Below are 20509 nucleotides of genomic sequence, written 5' to 3'. Positions count from 1 at the left end.
ATAATATAAAATATAAAATATATATTATACTTCGTATGTTAAAATACGGAAGCAATTTACGAAGTATTTCGTAATTTAAAATATATGCAATTAATATATTTTGCAATATATAACTGTGAAATAATCCACGAATAATCCACGTAGAATTATTTTTTCGCCAAAAAATTCCGCTACCTAACGCGGAAGGAAACGAGTTGCTGATTATTCGGAGAAAGGTAGCTCAATCCCGCGTGGTCGTGATTTGAAAAGCGCAATAATAGTCTCGGATGATTTCCCAGACGATTTACGGTCGGCGACAGCGGTGGCGGCTGCTTGAAATTCCAAAAGTTGAATTCCGAGATGAAAGAACGTCGAAGGGAAAAGCGACGTGCTATTTTATCGCGGGGACGTTGGGCACAGAAGAAAAAGTTTTATATCCGACGGAGCAAGCGGAGGATGATCTCGCTATCACCCGATTGCGTATGCAACGGCCTCGTGAGAGAAGAGACAGGTTCCGAATAGGGAAGGTGAACAAATCTGCTCTATGAGTTCCGGATAAAAGGAACGATTTGCGAATTTGCTTCCCAGCAGCAAATACGAAACCTTCTCTATCCTTGTCTCTACCCACCACCACCCGTTCGTCAGTTTGTGTTTGCTAAATAAACAAAAATGGTAGCTTACCGTTTGTAAAGATTCAGCCGGTAACTCGTAGACATTTCACGAATTACACAGCCCATACGAGTGGAATGCAAGTGGAATACGATATATTGCAACGAAATTAGGTTGCTCAGTCGGTATCGAAGAAATTGCTTAATGCGTACTGATTGCATCGTGGTAATGCAGAGAGTATCGATGACGTTGAGAGATGTTAGGAGATGAGAAAGTATTAGGAGATGTCAGTCGTGGAAGAACACTAGTTTTATGATGTAAGCAAAGTATCGAACGTATGAAATGGCGTGGTGATAATAGAGTTTGTGATGATAGAATGTAAAGTATTTGATCAGACGATAGAAGTGTGAACAGAATTAAAATCTAAAGCGTCAGAGATATGAAAGAAGAACGTTTCGATTCGGTATTTGAGACAGTGACGTAAACGAGAGTGCAGAATATGAAGCACAGTTCTGATATCCGAATGTGCTTAGGAATGGCTGCATAGGATTGAAAATGATTAAGTATTGTTGAAAGAAGCTTGTAAGTACATGCAAGGAAATATGAACGAGAAAATGCGTGGCACAGTTGAGGTTAGGTTAAGCTAGGTTTAACCCCTATGGATACTACAATTAGTTGGATATTAAAATTAGTCTGTAAATAATCAGCAGTAATTACTCATAGAGTGATCGATATGTATTGAGTCGAGTGTAATAAGAGGTATCATTTTTATTGAGTTTATAATCATGACAGGTTAACCTATTACGCCATAAGTAACTTGCACTACAGTAAAATTCATACAAATTCCCAAAACTTTTATAATTTTATCACGAACAAGATAGACATGTAGTGTCTAATTAAAATGAAGTTAATTGCAGTTTTATTTAACTATATTTATCAATTTATTGAATTAGTGGCCTCACTCGCTTACTAAATCTATTTATTTCCTGTAATAATTTAATCTAAAAATTTATTCGTTATCTTCATTTTCGAATATATTTGAAAATTTTAATGACTCATTTTTCGAATATATCGATACTTAATTTCGGTGTCAAATTTTATAATAAAGTAATAGTAATAGAAATAAATAGTACAGTAATAAATAATAAATTATGTAAAAATATACGGAAAGTCTTTTAATTTTACGCTCCGTTTAACTTTTTGACGAATATCTCAAAATTAAAATCCAAACACGATATTTTGATAGCACTATGAATACTATATTATTTTGTAAAGTTTGTTATAATGTGATTTATAACTTCAAAAATCTACTTTTTAAATCTTCTTATGTAAAAATCTGTTTCATTCTCGAAAGTTTTACCACTCCGTAATAAAAAATACAGTGACTCTTGAAAGTTTTAAGGCGGAACTACTGATAAGTCTGTATATCTCTTCATACCTTACCATGTACTTCATGCTATTCCTTTTATTCTAAGGTTTAATATTTTTGATACATTTGCAAATCTAAAGAAACCATATTTCTCTGGTGTATTTCTTTTAATATTAAACAAACGAACACAAAAATTATGTAAAATGGAAATACGTACAGAAAAAAATATGTTAATACGACTATTTCAAAATTTCTACGAAATTCGATACAAATTCGGAGCGATTACTTTTTAATCATTAACGAAAAAATAAGATCTTATTTCTCATGTGATACAAAAGACCATTTCATACCATGCAACTGAACAAGAAAATGCTCTTTGCTACACGGTTAATATAACAGTTAATGAAACCGCTGTTTGTCATCATAATATTGTATGTACCTTCTTACTCAACCCTAGTAAAAAGGATATCTATCAGACTCAAAATAAAAGACTTGACCCTTGGTTTCCCTATTTGCACTTTCATAAAACATAAAAATTACCAGCATTATAAAAATAACGATTATTTATAACCACTACATCTAGTGAGAAAAAGTCCAGTCTCAAACTCAGTCGGCAAAGAAAATCGTGCAACAGACAAACGAGAGATAATTCGATCAACCGATTCTTTCGCGCTGCAGGACAATTCCATAGCACGATCGGTACATTTACCGAGCGAGAAGAGCAGCCACAAGAACACTCGTCGTCAAAAATTGTTGTTTGGTAAACCAGAAGATAAAATTTCGATCAGTGGAACATAGGCTATGTTTCGGTTTTACCATGGCAATCGATCAATTTCGAAAGGTCCAATCGAAAATGGAAAAAAGAGACGGCAGGTAAATAAGCAAGCGAACTAGCAGACAAACAAACAAACAGACGGACAAACGAACGAAAATCGGAGCTGCGTAGTTGTTATTACTAGTCACAACGATGTAATATCGCCGACAAAAGCGATATCTAGTGCTCTCTGTCAATACACAGGGTTAGTTTATTGTAGACTGCTTTATTGCAACGCGATTGTATGCTAGTCACGGAGCGCACGTTCCTTTAACTGTCACATGGTTTAGGTTCAATGCAGATCAGTGAGGTTTGCAGCGTAAAAATGTCACGCATCTTTCAGTGGTACACCGAGTGAATTGAAAACAGCCATTTCACCTGGTATGAAAATTAACCGTCGCGAGTCTCTTGCATGAACGTGGATCAATCGGTAATATCGGTAACATTCAGCTAAATGGATAATAATCGTGAAAAAATATCGTCGCGATATCACGTGACGAGATTTATTTATTGCTCCTTTATATCACTCTTTATCGTTAGTCAAATCGTGGAAACGAACGATGACGAACAGTCACCGATAAATCGACCATTAAATCGATGAAATCCTGTCGGTCTAGACGGAGTCGCGTGTACCGACCGGAATAATCATAGCTGACAGAGAAGTGGTCACCCAAAGGGACGCCATTGGACAAACTTGGTAAGCTTTTATCAGGGTCAGGAGTATAGTCCCTGCTGCTTCGGCTATCTACAGCTTTGTACCATTTTCAGCTCGCTGTTTCAAACGTTTGGCCAACGGCTGATTATATTACGCGAATGCGTAGACTTGTGTGCAGCAAGCTCGAAGCGCATGATGCACTCGAAACAACCGGTTCAACGCGCACTGCCTGCGTTCCGTTTGATTTACAGCCTAGGTCATTGTTATCGAATCATTCCAGTCACCGACGATGCGATCGTTCGTTTTATGCCGCGATATTTTTATCGTCGCACGCTGTCGATTGTTTTTCCACTGTCAAAGGTGTATAAACACGTAAACCGATACGTTGCATCTAACATGTGTATATCGAAAAATTTGACTTAACGCTAGGACTGCCGAAAGAGTAAAAATAACTGGTTTTAAATCGTTTAAACAAATTTTTTTTTAAATAACTATCAATCAAATGTCTTGGCACTGAAATTTTTCAAAAAATTCAAAAAGTGCAATTAATCACTTCGGCCTGCGAATTACTTATCGTTAGACAGAAACAAACTATGCACGAAAGTCTAACAATAATGTAAAGATATGTACCAAATGCTCACATGATAAATTATACATTAACTTATTCATTAATAAAAAAAAAAATAAAAACGAAAAAAAATATGATTGACAGCTAATAGAAACAATAAATAACAGATATTACAATATTAATTACTTATTTTTCGCTCGTTCATTCAAGTTCATTTCATTTCAATTTCACAAACACAGCTGATGGTATCTTCGCTTATAACTTGCATGCAACACTTGCAGCAACGCTGTGTGTACTGCACGGAGTATATCATCTATAATTTGCTATCCTTCCACTGACGTGTCCGCCATTTGAATTTATTTTCCGCCATACATTTCTGCACCGCGTATACACCGTATTTATTTGCATAGTGTCGTTCGCGCGAGTATTACATAATTTCACAGTGAAGCTTTTCACGGGCCTGATCGACTTTAGCTTCCTATTGGCTCTACTTTAACGACGAAAAACCAAATGGCGTCGAAGGAGTCCGATCGAAAAGCGACGGTTTACGCGCTGAGCTCGATACTCGTCTGCCACGATACAGTTATGTGTTAACAAAAGTGCTCGAAACGATAATCGCGCCCAAGCTTCGGCCACAAATACATTTTATACCCTGCAATAGTTTCGCACGGTAATTCGAGTCCCTACTTTCCAAACGAAACAGTCGCGTCGGTCAATAATTAAATAAAAACAGTTCGACGCTAGCGCTACTGTTCTACCTTCCGATCGTTACTTCTAGCTGGCGCTGTTACCGATCTTTATTACCACTATTTCGACGAGATCGATCGAACAGAGACGAGGAGATGCACCTCTCGCTTTACGCGATGTCATATTCTGCGATCTGAAATACCGATCGTACAAAAATCAGTGGTATATTAAAACGTAGCCAATGTTAGATGACTGTTTAGTCAACTATTCGTATTTATCACAAACTTCAAATCAGCTAACTTTCCCTTTTATCCCTTACTCTTCCTTATCGCCCTATTGCTCACTCCAACCTTTCCTGCATCATTTTCGCTTAGCCCTCGCGCAATGGTAACGGGGTCTCTACAGACCCTGCTTCTTTATCTACTGTGACGAAGCTGCGTATATTAGTACTGACGTTTGGCCTGAAATTTGAGTGTAGCGAGGGAAGGGGGCAACGTCTGCAGGTCCTACTCTTATCGATGTAACATAAACAACTGACTGAGTGGAGAGTTCCAACGTGTTCAGCTAGCAGTATTCAGTGGGACAGCGAAAAGAATAGATCGGGTAAATATGTCTTCATTTTATGAATTACTTTATGAATTATCGTAATACGAAGCATATTGTCTTAGCCACCGAAGCTACGGGCAGAAAACTCAATAAACAAAAAGAATCATCACCGAATGAATCGCGAAAGAGGTCCAGGTGTTATATGAGCCGTTCACTGTACAAACTGATTAACTACATAAAACAAGAAGTGGAGAAATGCAATGAAATAATGTATATTGTTTTTCAAAATTCCCTTTATAATTTAAATCGAAATAAATATCGTAGAATGCATAAATACAAATGTAACTTTCATCTGACGGTATATAAAATTTATAAGAAAAAATAGCCAAAAGGTAATCGTTAGTAATGTTATCATTTTTATGTTACTGGAAGAGTTAATCGATTTGACAAGTGAAAAAAGTAATAAATTTAAATTTGACTAAATTTTACTTAAATTCTGATAAGACGGCACTAAAAAATTCACCGTTATCATTTATGGCTTGCTAGTGCATTTGAGTTGCATCATTGCAACGATTTACATTAGAGTACGGAGTTAATCAAAGTGACCTCTGAAATAAATTATTTATTATTCAGAGGCCAACAAATTTTTGTCGTTTAGTGGTGTTAATCTTAATTATCAGGGAACGTTATTATAAATATAAAAAGTTATGACTATACCAAGTGCTTTGAAACTTAAATTTAAGATTTTTCAAAAAGTGGAGTTAATCGATTTGTGCAGTGAACGGCTCATATATGTTTAGGTAACGGTAATAAATATAGTATGAAATATGCCAAATGTTCACGATTTACATGTAAAGAAATTGTAATAAAACGTAATAATATTATATCTACCCAGTGTACATAAATAACAAATATGCTTATAAAATTTTTTATTTTTTAAACAGACTGCAACAAGAGTGGGGATGTAAACACGCTGTGCCTTCTTCTCGTGGAAGCACAACACACGATCGACAGTAGCGCCACTACACCCATATATAAGACTCCTTTGTAGAGACCCATTATAGGAAGATCGGCGTTTCGCTGTCTATCTCTCTTTACGCACCCCTACAGGCTAATTAAACTTAGAACTTGGTGTTCTCGTTGGCAACAGCTTGAATGCCAAGATACATGCAGTGGAAGTATTTGGTTTTAGACCTACGATTCAGGATCTCGATTGCGTAGACACCTTCGTGTGGTAATGCCTAATAATTGCCTTAGTTTAATGAAGGTTTATCTAAAACAGAACTGTCGAACTCGTAGCCCGCAGGCCACGTACTGTTTCTTCTCCCATCACCTTATTACTCCCACCACATCCACTTAACTCTTGTGCTAACGGCGAAGGGAGGGCGCTAGAATAATGGTGGGGGGTAATGGAACAACGGCAAGCAGTAGAATCTTCAGCCCTGGGTGGGGGAACTAGTAGACCAGTAGTGGGGGTAGTGTACAGTAACAGCAGAAAATAAATTCGACAGCGGTGAATCTAGAGAACTCATAAACTTTTCTAAATAAATTTTATCAAAAATTCCAAAAATTCTCCAAAAAAAGGGAATCTTTTCCAAACGATGTCAAGCTTACAGCTACACAGTACTTAGATACGTATATGGTTGCTTGTGTAGCTATTATCTGTACCTTGTCTGATTCCTTGCATTCTATTTACAAGTATTATGATTCAGTTTTACAGAATTCCATGACACTTCATTATTTTACTAATTGCATAGTCTAATAGCAATAAGATTTTTCATAGATTAAAACTTATTTTTATTCTAAAAATATAATACTCTGACTTCCTATAGTTTTATTTAATAATTTTAGGATTTTTTCTGCAATATTTGTAACGAGATTTATATAATGTAAGAAAATAAATTTCAAACACGAAATAGTTACGGCTGTTGGCAAGTGTTATAACTATTCTTATATCGATGTAATGACAGACTCTCAAAATCACTGTAAGGATTGCTACAAAACCTCAATTTTATTGCATCAATATCGGATTGGAAAAATAAAAGTAGTTTTAAAAGTTCTCACTGTAAATCTTTTCTTTGGCAAAGTGATTATTCTTTTGTACTGAGGTGACTAGGTGTCGCCTATCGGTAAGGAAAATAGCTGTAAAATTGTCACAATGTTAATCACCTGTATTATCAATGATCTGGTGGCGACATCTTGACGCTCTAGTGATACCTATCTAAATGAAAGGAGAATTATAAAGGCTATACCAAAGAATACTTTTTTGTAATATAAAACAAAGTTTATAATAAATCAAGCGTTCTTATAATCGTTGTGCTTGATAACAATCCTGTTTAAAACTTTATATACGAATAATACAACATCTATGTAATTCAATAAATTTATATTTTCACTTTTGTATGCATCCCGTAAATTTCTAATTTCTAATAGGGAAATAGAACTATAAATATAAATGTATCAAAACGTATATCATTGCTGATGCAAACTTACAATGACATTGTATCATTTATTTGATCCACCAATTACTGTGTCAAATGTTTTATATAAATTATTTCTTAAATTATGTGTACAGTTTGAAAACATTTGGAGAAAAAGTAATTCTATATGGAAAGCTAGTATAGCATTCATTACTTTCCAAGAAATTTCTTTTGCTCTTAATATATTTATATTATTGTCACAGGTCTATGTTACCACATTTGAAAATTATAAGTAAATAAATATATTCTAATTCAGTTTACAAGATAAAACATACTTCCCAAGTACTGGTAAATAAAGAAAAAGTTACTATACTGTTAGAAGTTTATTTTGTATATTTAATTACACGGAAGAATAAAATAATAAGTCCTATAAATTAAACATCATTGGTTAGTATATTTTAGTTCCCAAAAATGAAATGTTTCCAGAAATCGAACGAAAATTATCTTCTGATCTTTTTATTTTCAATTATATCGGTAACATAAGAAACTTATGTTGTTAAATTAGGATACTATTAATAAATGTAATGGTGAGCCACCTTTAGGCATTTGTAAGAAATATTTGACACTACACAATTGTCGATAAATAATCGATTGAGTTTAATCACTTTGACAACAAAATAAGAGAGAAAACTGATAGTATTATGACAATTCACAATTTATACATATTTTCCAAAAATGGAACATTACTATATTATGCAGAATGGAATAGATTACACAAATCTGGAATTACGAAAGGAGAGGTATGAATAACTAATATAGAATTATTAATTTAACGTTATTAGATGTATGTGATTTCTAACCTTTTTAAATTTAAATGCCTTGTAAACTATCAGATAAAAATCGTCGACAATTGTTTGTTTTATACTGTTTTTTATTACATCCATATATAATTTTTTTCTTTCTAAAAAGCTTATATCATAAAATTATATAAAATTTAGGAAGCAAAATTAATGTATGGAATGTTATTTTCTATAAAATCCTTTGTAAGTAAAATATCTCCATTGGATCCAAAAGAAGGATTTTTGTATTACAAGACAACCAAGTATACGTTACATTATTTGGAAACTCCATCTGGATTAAAATTTGTGTTAAATACTGATAATATTACGCAAAATGCTAGAGAATTATTACAACAATTGTATAAAGAAGTAAGTAAATAAATATTAAATATTTTATATTCGTTATAGTGATACAACTTTCTCTATTAAATATAAATAAATCTATAATAATATATCCGATATTGTTGCAGGTTTATTTAGAATATGTTGTGAAAAATCCTCTGTGTCAATTAAACGAACCTATTCAAAGTGAATTATTTAAACTAAAAGTTGATGAACTATTTAAAAAATCCCCGTTGTTTTTAGGTAGATCTATATAGTTTAATATTATAGTTACAAATATAATATATACTAAAACTAGGATAATAAAAAAAAAGATATTTGGTTTTCCAAATTTAATCTCATAATACATGCAATTATTTATTATTAAGTACTAGTTATTAAGCATTAATGGAAGTACAAAAAACTAAACAAAAATTACACACTAGTAAGAATAGTCTTATAATTTAAATGAATATACACCGTACATTACATTTTGTTATATTTATGAATTTACAATTATCATAAAAGAAACAACTGTTTAAACAATACATTTTTTTAATACATGAAAATGTGATCTTCATACAAAATGTACAGTGACTAAATGAATTTGAAGAAATGAATATTTGTAAAAGTATAAGTTTATTTTTTGTGGTTTCTTCTAAGTCATTAATGAATTAAAATTGCACCGCTTTTTGTATTAATGAAACATAGTTTCTTAATTTATATATTTAAACGATTTGTAAAAATGCATACTTTTAAAAATGTTCCTACATTAAATTTGCCATCTTTTTTATATATTTCATACCGTGTACTACTTGCTCTAGAGCACACTTTCAGAACATGCCTTATTTAACTAAAACATCTATTCTTACTTTATGTATAAAGATTGTATGGCAGCTTATGTCATATTTCAGAATTCGGTTTTCTGGGTCCATGTATCCACCTCTTTTTTTACGTGTTACGTATTTCATATAATTATTTTCATTCAGATGTATGACATTAGCTTATCCAAATATTAACAAAGTTATTACTTACAAACAAGAAACATATATTGAGACAATAATTTTACACAATTACATACACATTTAAATTCTTAAAATCTTGAAACCAAGAAAAGATTTATGAAATGTAAAATTGTTAAAACATGATCACAATGCTTCTTATTCTGTTCGTTAGTAATTTATGTTCAGCGTTACATAAATGTGAATACATCGGCAAGAAAATCAAATCAAAGCTTTTGTCATGCCTAATAAAGCACCTGAAATTATTACGTATAAATCACTGGGATTAATAATAAATAAATATAAACTAAAGGTAGTAAACTACCATTTCGTTTTTATAATAATGTTAATTTCTTCTCCTAAAACACTGTAACGTTTAGTTTCAAGGCTTATTCATTGCCTTCAGATACATACAATACACTATGTATATTTTCATACATCAAGGGACAACATTTAGAAAATGTTCATGTACAAAGGTTCTTACGATACTTGTACATCTGGAAATATGACTGACGAATAGACAAGTGTATCATGCATAGAAAATAATAATTGTTATTTGATGTAAAATGCAACTGTATAAAGCGTTTATAATTTTTCTATAATGTTTCACACAGTTATTCTATTTCATGTTACGACAAAATTTTTATTCTTATGCGGAGCGTCATCATAGAAAAATTTTAACGAATTTAATATTTTACATTTGTGAGCGCTGTGTTTTGTGTATGAGAACATAATTTTTGACGCATAACAATATTCAGCTTTGCTCAACAAAATATTGGCACAAAATGAAAATTATCCATGTTAAATTAATTTGCAACTTTTTTATAACAAATTTGAGGCCTGTGAGTATATACACTTATACACACATACGTACATTATATGTATATTTATACGCACGCATTTTTGAAATATGAATGCAAATACTATTTATTTCGATGTACTTTGCTTTGCAAAGTTAGTATTAATTTGTTCCCTATATTGCATTCATAATGCATTAGACACGGTGTGCATAAATATAGTAAATTCAGCATTAATGTAAATTAATGTAAATTCAGTACGCATGGAGTGTACATTTAAATACATATATACACACATATGTGAATTCGCATCTACGTGTCTCATATTTAAAGGACGCATGTACATTATTACATAAATGCTTAGTCTTTGTTCCTTTAAGAGCGTAAATCTTCTTCCGCATTATTAATGCTACATCCTTTATTGAAAGGTGTAAAAAAACGAGCACCGTTATTCTGTACTACTACAGGAAACGGTTCTTCTATCACCGAAAATCGCTTTGCGAGATCCGTAGATGCTGTAGAACTGTGGAAGAAGACATTTCTCAATGTGGCAACATTGACTCATTTCCATGATACATTATGCCGAATCAACCTTTCATTCACCATTAGAATTTCTGAAAAAATAAACGAATATGATAGATATAAAACTATACGATATAACTGTCAATTTTCTAATCTAATAAATAACTAAAATGTAGTCAATTTAAATCGCACAATGAATATAATTTCATTTTAAACTCAAGTTTTAAAATGATAGTTTATATGTGATTGAATATTTAACTCTGATATGCACAGTTATTAAAAGCATCAACAAATAGTGGATTAATTTTTAAAATAGCTGAACTTTTTCATACTTTTGTACTCTTTTGAGCATTTGTATCTTGTTCTGTCTCTGTATTGCGTTTACGTCTTCCAGAAGTTCGGCTATTCACTCCGCACGTGTTAACAACCCCTTCTTGATCTGCTTCGATAAAACTAACATGGTCATCGAATCTAACACGTTCAGAACCTTCGTCCTCACCACAGACGGTCCAATTACTGCAATCACTGCATTGACGATCTAACGTCGGCTTGCGACGAGCACGTTTCGCTAAACCAGGTGCTACTTCTTCAAGGGAACTCAAAGAAGTAGCTTGACCTGCTGAGTCCATGTGACCTCCTGCAACAGAGCCTGTTCCTTGTTCTCCTTCGGTACTTCTGCCGCCACTAATCGAACTTCCATCCATCTGAAGAATCGATATTATCCAAATTGATGAAAAAAATGGTAGAGATTAATTATGATAATATTTATAAAGAAGTAAGATACTTTAAAATTTAAAACAGAGCCTGCTAGAGCTCTCGTAGAAGCTGCGCCATCATCCAAAGCAATAGATGCGTTTACAGATTTCTCTGATAAACTGGTTGCAGCCGATGCTGTTTCGCTACATAAACTGAATCGTTGAGTGGGCGTTACATCTGCTTGAACTTCCAATCTATTTTTAAATATAGCAATTGTATAAGTAATTTTTCGATAATTACAAATTATATAAAATACGAGAAGTATCTCTTACCTCTGACCTCCCGGAAGAACACTAGAAGCTATACTTCCTGCGAGGCTGGTACCAGCAACAGCTACATTACTGGCACTCTCGCGATCGTTTTCACGACCTAATTTTTCCAACTGACTCCCACTACCTAACGAAAGTGAAACTTCTCCAATCGAAGGGTTACCACCTCGATGACTTGCAACATCTATCGATGCTGCATCTACAATAAGCATTATGCTTTTAATTATATTTAATCCCCTACATTACTATATTTAATTTAATTACTATATTTATACGTTTGAAGCTTCGAGTGCGATATGTCGAAATCTAAATTATATACATCCATTTACCTCCACCATTTCGGGCGCTCAGAGAACCCATAAGCTCATTTTCGTCATCGAAATCAAATCTCACCCCCGTACCATTCGTAGAAACGCCACAACCTCCGCTTCGACAAAGGGACACAGGAACTACGCCATAAACATAAAATAATAAAATGGGTACACCAATACCAACGGCTAAGCCTGCTAATATGGGCGATACCAAGACCTGTAACAATGATAAATAAATTATGAACAGTAATTTTTGTTGAAATTTTTATTAAATCTACAAAAGTATAAATTTAAAAAAAAAAAAAAAATGTATAATTATTGATATGTGAACACAGACAAAAGATACGTTCCATTGAAACACGACGCAATTGTAATTAAGTATCAGTCAACAACAATTTGAAACTACAAATTATATTGTAAACTTTCAACTATACTTGATCCATTGTGTAGTTTTAAATTCCCCCGGAAGTTTGTCAATGTACGCTGCATAAATTAGAATTGTGCGTTTTCCTTTGTGAAACATCCTTTTCAAAAAAAAGATAGCAATTGCGAGAATGTTTTAGCCGTGCCTCGTAAAAATGTAAAAACGCTTTCAATTTATGCTTGCGAAAGTACAAAGGAACATAAATCGCCAATGTGAAGATGTGTAATCTTAATTGCAGATACCTCTATTTACATACTATTTATTTGAAATTTCATTTTACGAATAGAATCAATTAAACTAATTATGTATAAAAAATAAAAAAAATGTAAAACAAAATTACAAAATAGTTTATACAAATCTGATATTTAAACGCTTTCGTAAAAAAAAGAAATCAAAATACATTTTACTACTTTAATCAAATTAGAACAAGAGAAGAATAAACTATTCCCAAGGTAATTTAACATTTCATGTAATCCTATATTCTAATATAATTTTATTATTTAATATAAAGCTTCAAATTGCAAAAAAAAAAATGAAAAAAATAAGAAAAACTGAAAAAATTAAAGGTTTCTATATTAATCATTAATGATATACGTATGTATGCAATTGATCATTTTGAATCGTTTAAAATCCTAACCTCTTAGTTACAATGTTATATTTACTCGACTTATTTATTTCTTTTTTTTTTAACAATTAATACACGTATGGTCTTGAAAAAGCGGTACTTTTCGATCAACCTTCAACGTTCCGTAAAAGGAACGAAGGTTACAAGTCGAAGGGAGAGCATCATCACGGTGAAATAAATATATCTCGGCCAGTCGTGTAACGTGCGATGATGAGCCGAGAGATTACTAGCGCACGGCGATCTGTTTTCTAGATTTCCATCGAGCGTGGAAAGGAACGTGAGGCAGCGAAACAGGAGACAGAGAAAGTGCATGGTGAGCAGAAGGTGCGGGAGGTGCGGAAGGAAGGATATTGATCGACAGTAGGAGTGCGCGCATGGGAGATCCTCTCTGTCCCACCCTGCGGCCTGCATCCACCTAGGTGGCTGACGATGGAACGTGCATCGTGTCAGTCGGTACTTTAAGATCCACACTGCGCTACGATCACAAACGGTCCGACAAATAGAGCGTCGGGATCGGGAAGTCGGTTGGTGCTCTGCGCCAAGGGTGTGTCGTGCTGTGGACACTGCGAGCCCCGATGAGAGGACGCCGAACTACGCCGGCCCGAACGTTCAAGCACCGGTCGGCGTAACAGGAAGTAAAAGGGACACGCGACGATTCCATTCATTACTGCTGATTTCACGAAGCCTCTCTACATACACGACAGGCTCGTGCGCTCAGATGTGAACAGTCAAATAAACACATTCTGCATGTGTCATCGTTCAGGGGAGTGTGCATGTGGTTTATTAGCATTGATTGGGGACAGTAGACACGCGAAACGTCATAAGCACAAGATACGTATTCTCTCATCTGTTTCTTTTCCTCGTCTTTCTTTAGTCGACATCGTCGATATTGGTATCGTTAGTTAACTGTCATTAGTGCTAATTGAATAAATAAAGAAAAGAGAGATAGAAAGAGGAAGAGAAAAAGGGAGGAAGAGGAGGAAGAAGAGAAAGAGAGAGAGGGGGAGAGAAAGAGGGGGGAGAGAGAGAGATAAATCCGGAAACCATGGCGAAATGGGACTGGGATGACACCGATTGGGATTGGGAAGATACGGAAGAATCTTCCTATGGAGAGGAGCCGAAGATGATTGTCATACAAGCAGAGATTTACCAGGAGTGGCTCAGGGATATCCTACGGAAATTTCACAAAGAATCGGTTAGTTCGGTAGAAACTATGATTTACAGTTAACAGTTGTATGTAGGAATTTTTGTAGGACATCATTTAAGCAACCTATAAATGCTTGTTAGCGATGAAAATGCAACACACTGTGTACGAGATGTAGCGTACAGAGTATTGTTGAATCGCTTGCAAATTAACCCGTCATGTACACAGGTCACGGTAACCGAATGTAACGTAAGCCCGGGCTGTATGAGTAATGAAAGCGCGCTCAGTGCTATAACTCGCGCTAAAATCAAGTACACGCTGGACGACACAAAGACTGTTCAAGATCTCTCGCTTATCGTGAAAGAGCTTCCAAAAGATCCCTTCAGTCGTTTCTTTGTTATCGAAGGCCAGTTCGATCTGCGAGAAATTAAATTTTATACACAGGTAAGCAATCGATTAATATATGCCACTATGCTGTTGCTATATCGGTGTTAAATTACTTTTTCCAACAAACGATAACCAAGATTTTGTTTATATCAGGTTATGCCGGACCTGAAAGAATTTCAAAAGAAGCAACTAGCATCCCAAGAAAATAAATCGGACAACGAAATCGTTCTGTCAGTTCCAGTGTGCTATTATGCACGTTACACACCAGTCGATGACTCAGACGATAACCCTCTGACAACAGATTCGATTCTGGTATTGCACGATCTTCGTGACTCTGATTTTCGAAATATCAAATTTGACGAAGGAATGACCTACGATCAAACTAAAGTTGCATTAGATGCTATAGCACGTATACACGCACATTCTCTGGCAATGAAAGTTATCGAAGGAGAGCCTCTGTCTGAACGTTATCCATTCCTCTTCCAAACAGCAAAGGCAACAGACTCGTATCAACAACTGGTCGAACGTGGTTTGCCACAACTTGCCAAATTTTTGAAAAGTACGCCAGAATTAGAAGCGATACTCGAGGCCCTACTCGTACTACGACCTAGAACTAAACATATAATATCTGCACTCCTTGCACCAGAAGGACCGCTAGCGTTGATCACGCATACAGACTTCTGGTGCAATAATTTACTTTTCAAAGAAGGACCTTCTGGCTTCGAATGCTGCATTCTTGACTGGCAAATGGTCACTTATAGTAGACCAACTAACGATATTGCTCTTTTGTTAGTGAGTTCATTACCAACCGAACTACGTCGAAAGCATACGGAAACCTTCCTTGATATTTATTGGGATACACTGACTAACACGTGCTCCCGTCTTGGTGTCGATATTCCCAAGGATTTAGGTTATACAAGAGAAGACTTAAATAAGGATTACAGGCGATCGCAACTTCTTGCACTCCTACTTTGTATTGGATCCGTAGACGTTGCTTTAGGCGATACAGATACCGAACAACGCTTAATCGACGTTCTAAAAGATCTTCATAGTGAGGGTGTACTTACAGACGAGACTGCGATTGCCACTAGCGAAAACGACCCTTAGTCAGCGTTATTACCGCCCATGATAGTGCTGCAACGAATTAATACCTCTACGCTAAATGTAAATCGAGGAAGCAAGAGTTATTGAAGTGATCATCCAACAGCTCGATCCGTCTACTACTGACGTTAAGATTATGAACACCTTAAGCAAAAAGGCTTGTGTTGATAATTATGTAATTGCGGGTAGTTCAAAGAGTCGAAGTCACGTTAAATTCATTAACATGATAACAATAGAATTGATGTTAGACTCTTATGTTTGAAAATATTTCAACATTGGATTGTTCTTGCAATATGTACACTTACAATCTAGTAAGAACGTTAAGCAAACAGAATATCAATAAACGTTATATGAAGTTTTAAAATTAAAACCGATTAAAATGTAAGAGAATTGCTAACGATATGTGCCACAAAAATAACTTAAATTAGGAGTAACACTTTTCTCTTCGAGTTAATTAAATATAACAATTGTTTGATTTAAATTTGTTCTTTTAACAAAATTTCTTCCCGCAATTATTACAACGGCTATACGACCGACATTCTGTTACTGCTAATTCACATATGCAATAATTATATTATTCCATTTCTTTGTACAAACTATATAAATAAAATATACTTTGATGTTGTCATGAACTTGTAGAATAATTTTAAAACAAAAATACTTCCTACATAATACCTATGATCAAATAAATACTTATTAGTTAATAAACATATAATTAGTTGATATATTTTTCAACATTTTGATTTTTTAGGAAAAATAATTTAAAATAAACTATCTTTAAAATGATATCAATACTACTTCGGAAGATACTTGTTACTTTATCTAACACATATAATAATGTAGAAAAACTAATATTTTAAAATTTAATCAATTTCATATAAATATTAAAAATAAGATTTTGACTTACGGATGCAGTTACTCCTCCAACAATAAAAGCATTCCTCTTATGTTTGTTATCTTTTTCATATCTTGTATACAGTTCCTTTCCTACCCATACTGGAATACCTGCAATAAAATATACATATACCAATATAAAATTTGTTTATAATATTAAAAACCTATTCAGAAAAAAGATGTATGTATAATACATTCAGAAAAAGGGCATATATATAGTAGGAAAAAATATATTGTGTATTATACGATATATTATATATAGAAAAGGAATGAAACTCTGTTCAACATGAGACATAAAAAATATTATGTTTGATTTACAAACCTATAATCATAGCAGGTACAGCTATTCCAGCAGCAAGACCAATTCCAACTGGTGCTCCCACTAAAGTTCCAAGTTGCCAGAGTATTTTCTTTTTCCTAGACCATGGCTTTTTACCCCAAAAGGTACAACCAGAAGGACTGTAATTAAAATCCATAAAATTAAAAAACATACAATATTATTAAATAAGTATTAGAATCAATTACAATATACCTTAAATAATGAAGGTCACTGATTTCTTTCATGCATAACCAACAAAATTCAGCACTACAAACAGCACAAATTATGTGATTGCAACTTCCATCGTCCATTTTAACAATAAGGACTTGACATCTTGGACACGGTTTGACATCATCTTCTGTAAAACAATTTATGCAAATCATAGATCAAATTTATAATAATTTAGAAAGTTTTTTTATAAGAATAATACACACTATGTTGTGAATCACTCTGACTAAAACTCAGAGATGAACTACGTTCATAATATTGAGTACGTTGGGCTCTGGCAGCATCACATGTCTGATTAGGGTGCCAACGTGCTTTACAGTGATAACAAAAATAGGAATCGCATCCTGGTCGTTCACAACGTAATTTTGGGCAAGAAGCACAGCCACTAGCAATAACTGCAAAGCTACAATTTGGAGCAGGACACCATCTTGCATCAGGTTCCACAGCAAGAACTCGTCGTACCATAAAATCTTCATATTTTTCCAATTGTGTTTGATCATTTAAAATCATTCGAATGTCTATAACAGAATAAATTTAGTAAAAACAGTAACAATAATAAATTTCACATTTCCGTTATTAAAAAAGTGTATTTTACCATTTGGATGTAGTGGTTCTGAGCATTCAGGACATGCTATATTAACTCTAGATTCAGAAATTTCAACTTTGAGATATTGTTGATAACAATCATAACAACTGCGATGATGACAAGACTGAACAATAGGAAAAAATTCCATTGGTAATTCAGCAAAGCATAATGGACACTCCATTAAACCATTTTCATTACTCTGAAATAATATTTGATTTAGAACTTTGATTACATTAAATTATTAACTATTTAATGTAAATCAAATATTTCCTAAAAGTTTCGCCACACTTTTACATTCTATAAATACCTTTCCGGCAGAAGAAAGTACAGAGCCTTTGCTGGAAGCACGTTGTAGATCTATGTTCTGAAATTGAAAATGGCTCGAACCATTACTTACTCTGGCTTCTCCTTTTTCAACATCTGCAATCTTGCCACCAGCTGGGTCTTTCGCTATAAAAATAATTAATATTCAAGAAAAAGATAATTTTGTATTTTTTTCAAAGTTTATTTTAAATTAGGTATTCATTCCTGTTGCTTGAACTAGCTGTTCTTACAATTCGTCGACCGATAAGTGGACTCGAATATAATAATCGACGTAAAGAAAATCGTGCCAGCATTCTTCGTGGTCGAGGAGCTGCGCCGCTACAGCCTCCGGATCTGCTATCATTTTCTTTGAACATTCTGAGCAGTATTACAGATCATTACTGTTCCATTCTTCCATTCACAAGAATAAACTAACTCGATCTGCATTAAATAGTAAGATAATAATGAAAAATGCTAAATACAGTAGAATTTTCGAATTAATTCAGTATATAAATCACTATTCTATGATCCGTTATCACGTGTTACACAGAGATCGTATAATATATAAATTTCTTATAATGTTTAACATTTAAAGTGATTTATATTATAGTACAAACATATTAGACATGCTGTTTAAAAGTGATTATATTTTACGTCATAAAATAGCACGTGTAGTATTATATGTAATTATATCGATCGTATTTAAAAGGAAAGAACAGATTTTTAAAACACTTATTTTTCTTCAAGTTACGTCAAAATGACCTTAAACAGAATTTTTAAATTATAAATTACTTATCAGCAATGGTAATATGGTTCAGTGTAGTCAACAACTAAATTTCGTTGTTTTATGTGTATATATATATATACATATATATTAATTTTTCATATATTATTACTTAATTTCGATAATTTATAATTCGCACAAATTTACGAATAATGTTCCTTATAAATTCATTTTATGTTTAATTTTTTACATATATTTACTTTACTACTTTCACTAAAAAAGGAGTTATGTAGTCTGTTAAGGTAGTTGTCATCAATTACGATTTCTCCACGGTCATGATATGCATAAATAATTGATACTTCGAAATCTCTAATATGTAACACAAAATATTTTAGCATATACGGTTATTATTGCTTGACTTGTATAGTTTGATGGCAAGATAATGAATCAAATACCATACTGTTATACGACTATAGGTATTTCCCTTATCGAATGTTCGAATCCAAATGTGTAAATTATGTTCAATTTACGAATTATTTAGTGAAATGATACAAAATACATGATAGAATACAGAAATCTAACAATATTAAAAATCGATTATGAATTACAAGATCGTATTTATGGAACAATTACGAGGTATAAAAAATATTTAATATAAGTTTTTACAATGTCATATTTTTACCTCGGATCACTCCACGTATAAGAAGTTTATAAAAAAAGTTAATCTTTCTAAATATATATATAGTTATAGTGACTTCAAATGTAAATTTCGTAAGATATGCAAAATAATCGCCATTTGTAATAGCTTAAATGTACATATAAAATGTACAAAACACACACGCGCGCGCGTGCGCCCATGCACACAACTTACACACGCGTGATATGTACGTGTTTTATTAAAAATTACTTTTTTTTCATTCGAAAATGTCATAAAATCAGTTTAAGTAACATAAAATGTCTTATTTTTTAAACATAATGAAACTAGAACAAAAGAAACACATTTCAATTAAATACTGAAGAACCTTACACATAGATGACTAGCATTAATACAGGTGTGAAAAGTCTACGAGCAAACACCAAGTCGATCTAACCAATGTGAGAACGTACCTGGTTTCTGTTAACCAATACTTTCAAACTTACAACATCTTCAGTAACTAATAATAGATTCACTATTACGGTCACACAGTATTGATAAGTTTTACTTATTTTGTTGGTTAAGAACGTTCACTTGACACAACAGCTGACGGCTTCTGACTAGAGGTATATCATGCATATAATTTAGATGAGAAACACAGTGAACGAAATGCAGGA

The 20509-nt window shown here is 33.4% G+C and overlaps 3 protein-coding genes and 1 long non-coding RNA gene across 4 annotated transcripts; 2 read left to right on the top strand and 2 right to left on the bottom strand.

Annotated features, from left to right (window-relative positions):
- Positions 1-8328: 8328 nt before the first annotated feature.
- On the top strand, positions 8329-9085 carry Bet5 (blocked early in transport 5). The gene is made up of 3 exons (XM_017897226.1): positions 8329-8447; positions 8646-8855; positions 8957-9085. Exons 1-3 carry the CDS (start codon positions 8349-8351, stop codon positions 9083-9085), a joined length of 438 nt encoding a protein of 145 aa, XP_017752715.1. The 5' UTR covers positions 8329-8348.
- A 1451-nt stretch (positions 9086-10536) lies between these two features.
- Positions 10537-18625, bottom strand: LOC108545538 (E3 ubiquitin-protein ligase RNF19A; the record flags this gene model as incomplete). The annotated part of the gene is made up of 11 exons (XM_017897214.1): positions 10537-11219; positions 11460-11831; positions 11912-12077; positions 12156-12351; positions 12482-12680; positions 17052-17149; positions 17361-17497; positions 17571-17715; positions 17792-18103; positions 18181-18370; positions 18479-18625. Coding segments are annotated over 11 exons (1971 nt in total), but the record flags the coding sequence as incomplete, so codon positions are not given.
- Positions 14487-16243, top strand: LOC108545547 (uncharacterized). The gene is made up of 3 exons (XM_017897227.1): positions 14487-14707; positions 14885-15100; positions 15197-16243. The coding sequence occupies exons 1-3, from the start codon at positions 14558-14560 to the stop codon at positions 16148-16150; spliced, it is 1320 nt and encodes a 439-aa protein (XP_017752716.1). The 5' UTR covers positions 14487-14557; the 3' UTR covers positions 16151-16243.
- Positions 18626-18714: 89 nt separating the features above from the next.
- LOC108545548 (uncharacterized) lies at positions 18715-20499 on the bottom strand. Its single transcript, XR_001890093.1, has 2 exons — positions 20306-20499; positions 18715-18915 (listed from the first exon to the last, which is right to left on the bottom strand). It is a non-coding gene; the product is annotated as an uncharacterized LOC108545548 (long non-coding RNA).
- Between the last annotated feature and the right edge of the window lie 10 nt (positions 20500-20509).

The sequence above is a fragment of the Eufriesea mexicana genome, unplaced genomic scaffold, assembly GCF_001483705.2.
Source record: "Eufriesea mexicana isolate 0111107269 unplaced genomic scaffold, ASM148370v2 scaffold471, whole genome shotgun sequence".
NCBI lineage: Eukaryota > Metazoa > Arthropoda > Insecta > Hymenoptera > Apidae > Eufriesea > Eufriesea mexicana.
The sequence above is the reverse complement of the archived record's forward strand: the minus strand, read 5'-3'. Positions and strand labels throughout refer to the sequence as shown.

Bases quoted from the DNA above. Each gene is read 5' to 3' on its own strand.
- Bet5 (XM_017897226.1), top strand. From the start codon at position 8,349: ATGACAATTCACAATTTATACATATTTTCCAAAAATGGAACATTACTA. The intron at 8,448-8,645 runs GTATGAATAACT...TATAAAATTTAG, and splicing joins CTGGAATTACGAAAGGAGAG to GAAGCAAAATTAATGTATGG. The intron at 8,856-8,956 runs GTAAGTAAATAA...ATATTGTTGCAG, and splicing joins TACAACAATTGTATAAAGAA to GTTTATTTAGAATATGTTGT.
- LOC108545547 (XM_017897227.1), top strand. From the start codon at position 14,558: ATGGCGAAATGGGACTGGGATGACACCGATTGGGATTGGGAAGATACG. The intron at 14,708-14,884 runs GTTAGTTCGGTA...TCATGTACACAG, and splicing joins GGAAATTTCACAAAGAATCG to GTCACGGTAACCGAATGTAA. The intron at 15,101-15,196 runs GTAAGCAATCGA...TGTTTATATCAG, and splicing joins AAATTAAATTTTATACACAG to GTTATGCCGGACCTGAAAGA.